Consider the following 1,380-nt stretch of genomic DNA (forward strand, 5'->3'; position numbering starts at 1 on the left):
CAGGGACACAGGGACATGGACATATGGACATGGACACAGGGATGCAGACATGGACACAGGGACATGGGCACAGGGACACACGGACACACGGACACATGGACCGTGGACACATGGACATATGGACCATGGACACGGACTTACGGACGCAGACCTGCCTATACACAGACACGGACACACGGACGTGGACACACGGACACACAGACACACAGGCACAGCTCCCCCCCCAACCAGCACCCAGTGACCCCCCAGAGCCCCCCAGGAAAAGCCAGGACAGGGTGGGGGGCACAGGGCTTTAATGGGGGACAATGGGGTGCTGTGGGGTGGCAGTGACACGTGGGGTCAGCAATGCCAGGGACGTGGGGACAGCCCGGGGGACACGGGGACAGCGCGGGGGACACGGGGTGGCCCCTCAGCGTGTGATGGGGCAGGTGACCCCGGTGCCCTTCATGGCACAGGAGGCCCCGGGCACCTTGTGCAGGTACTGCTGGTGACGGTCCTCGGCGTAGTAGAAGTCCCGGGCCGGCTCGATGGTGGTGGTGATGTCCCCACGCCGCTGTGTCCCCAGCTCCTAGGACAGTCCCATGGCGGGGGGAGCCTGGAGGGACCCCCCATCCCACTACCCCACACGTGGCACAGCCAGGGCAGGGGCTTGTCCCATGTCCCGGGGCTGGGGGAGGTGGTTGGTGTCCCCAGGGGGGTCACAGTGCCCCCAGGGTGGGGCCAGGTGTTCCCAGGGGGGCCACAGTGATCCCAGAGTGTGTCCCAGTGTCCCCAGGGATGCTCTCGGTGTCCTGATGTCCACAGGGGGGGTCCCAGAGTCCCCAGAGGCCTCCTTGTGTGACCAGGAGGGATCCCAGTGTCCCCGGGGGGGGTGTCTCTGTGTCCCACGGGTGTGTCCTGGTGTCCCCAGGAGGGTCGTGGTGCCCTCAGGGAGGGCCTTGGCGTCCTTATGGGGGTTCCTGGCGTCCCCAGGGAGGGTCTTTGTGTTCCCAGGGGGCTCCCAGCGTTCCCAGGGTGGGTCCCAGTGCCCCCACGGGTGTCCTGGCGTCCAGAGGGGTGATCTCAGTGTTCCCAAGAGGGGTCCCAGTGTCACCAGGGGGGTCCCAGTGTCCCCAGGAGGGGGGGGTGTCTCTGTGTTCCATGAGGGGGTCCCAGTGTCCCCAGGGGCGTTCCCACTGTCACCGGAGGTGTCCCAGTGTCCCAGAGGGGTCCCAGTGTCCCCAAGGTGAGTCCCAGTGGCCCTGGGGGGATCTCTGTGTCCCTGGGGTGTCCCAGTGTCCCCAGTACCTGCTGGTACAGGTCCCTGCTCCGGAGGGCAGTTTCCTGCTGCCGCGGGCCCAGGGTGTAGATGACAGAGCGGTACTGGGTGCCCACGTCCTC

At 66.5% G+C, this 1,380-nt stretch overlaps 1 protein-coding gene across 1 annotated transcript; it reads right to left on the reverse strand.

Moving 5' to 3' along the window:
• Window positions 1–316: 316 nt before the first annotated feature.
• LOC113979175 (peptide methionine sulfoxide reductase MsrA 1-like) lies at window positions 317–1,377 on the reverse strand (the record flags this gene model as incomplete). The annotated part of the gene is made up of 2 exons (XM_027706644.1): window positions 317–568; window positions 1,288–1,377. Coding segments are annotated over 2 exons (249 nt in total), but the record flags the coding sequence as incomplete, so codon positions are not given.
• Window positions 1,378–1,380: the final 3 nt, after the last annotated feature.

The sequence above is a fragment of the Neopelma chrysocephalum genome, unplaced genomic scaffold (assembly GCF_003984885.1).
Source record: "Neopelma chrysocephalum unplaced genomic scaffold, ASM398488v2 Primary Assembly neopelma1_59166, whole genome shotgun sequence".
Lineage (NCBI taxonomy): Eukaryota > Metazoa > Chordata > Aves > Passeriformes > Pipridae > Neopelma > Neopelma chrysocephalum.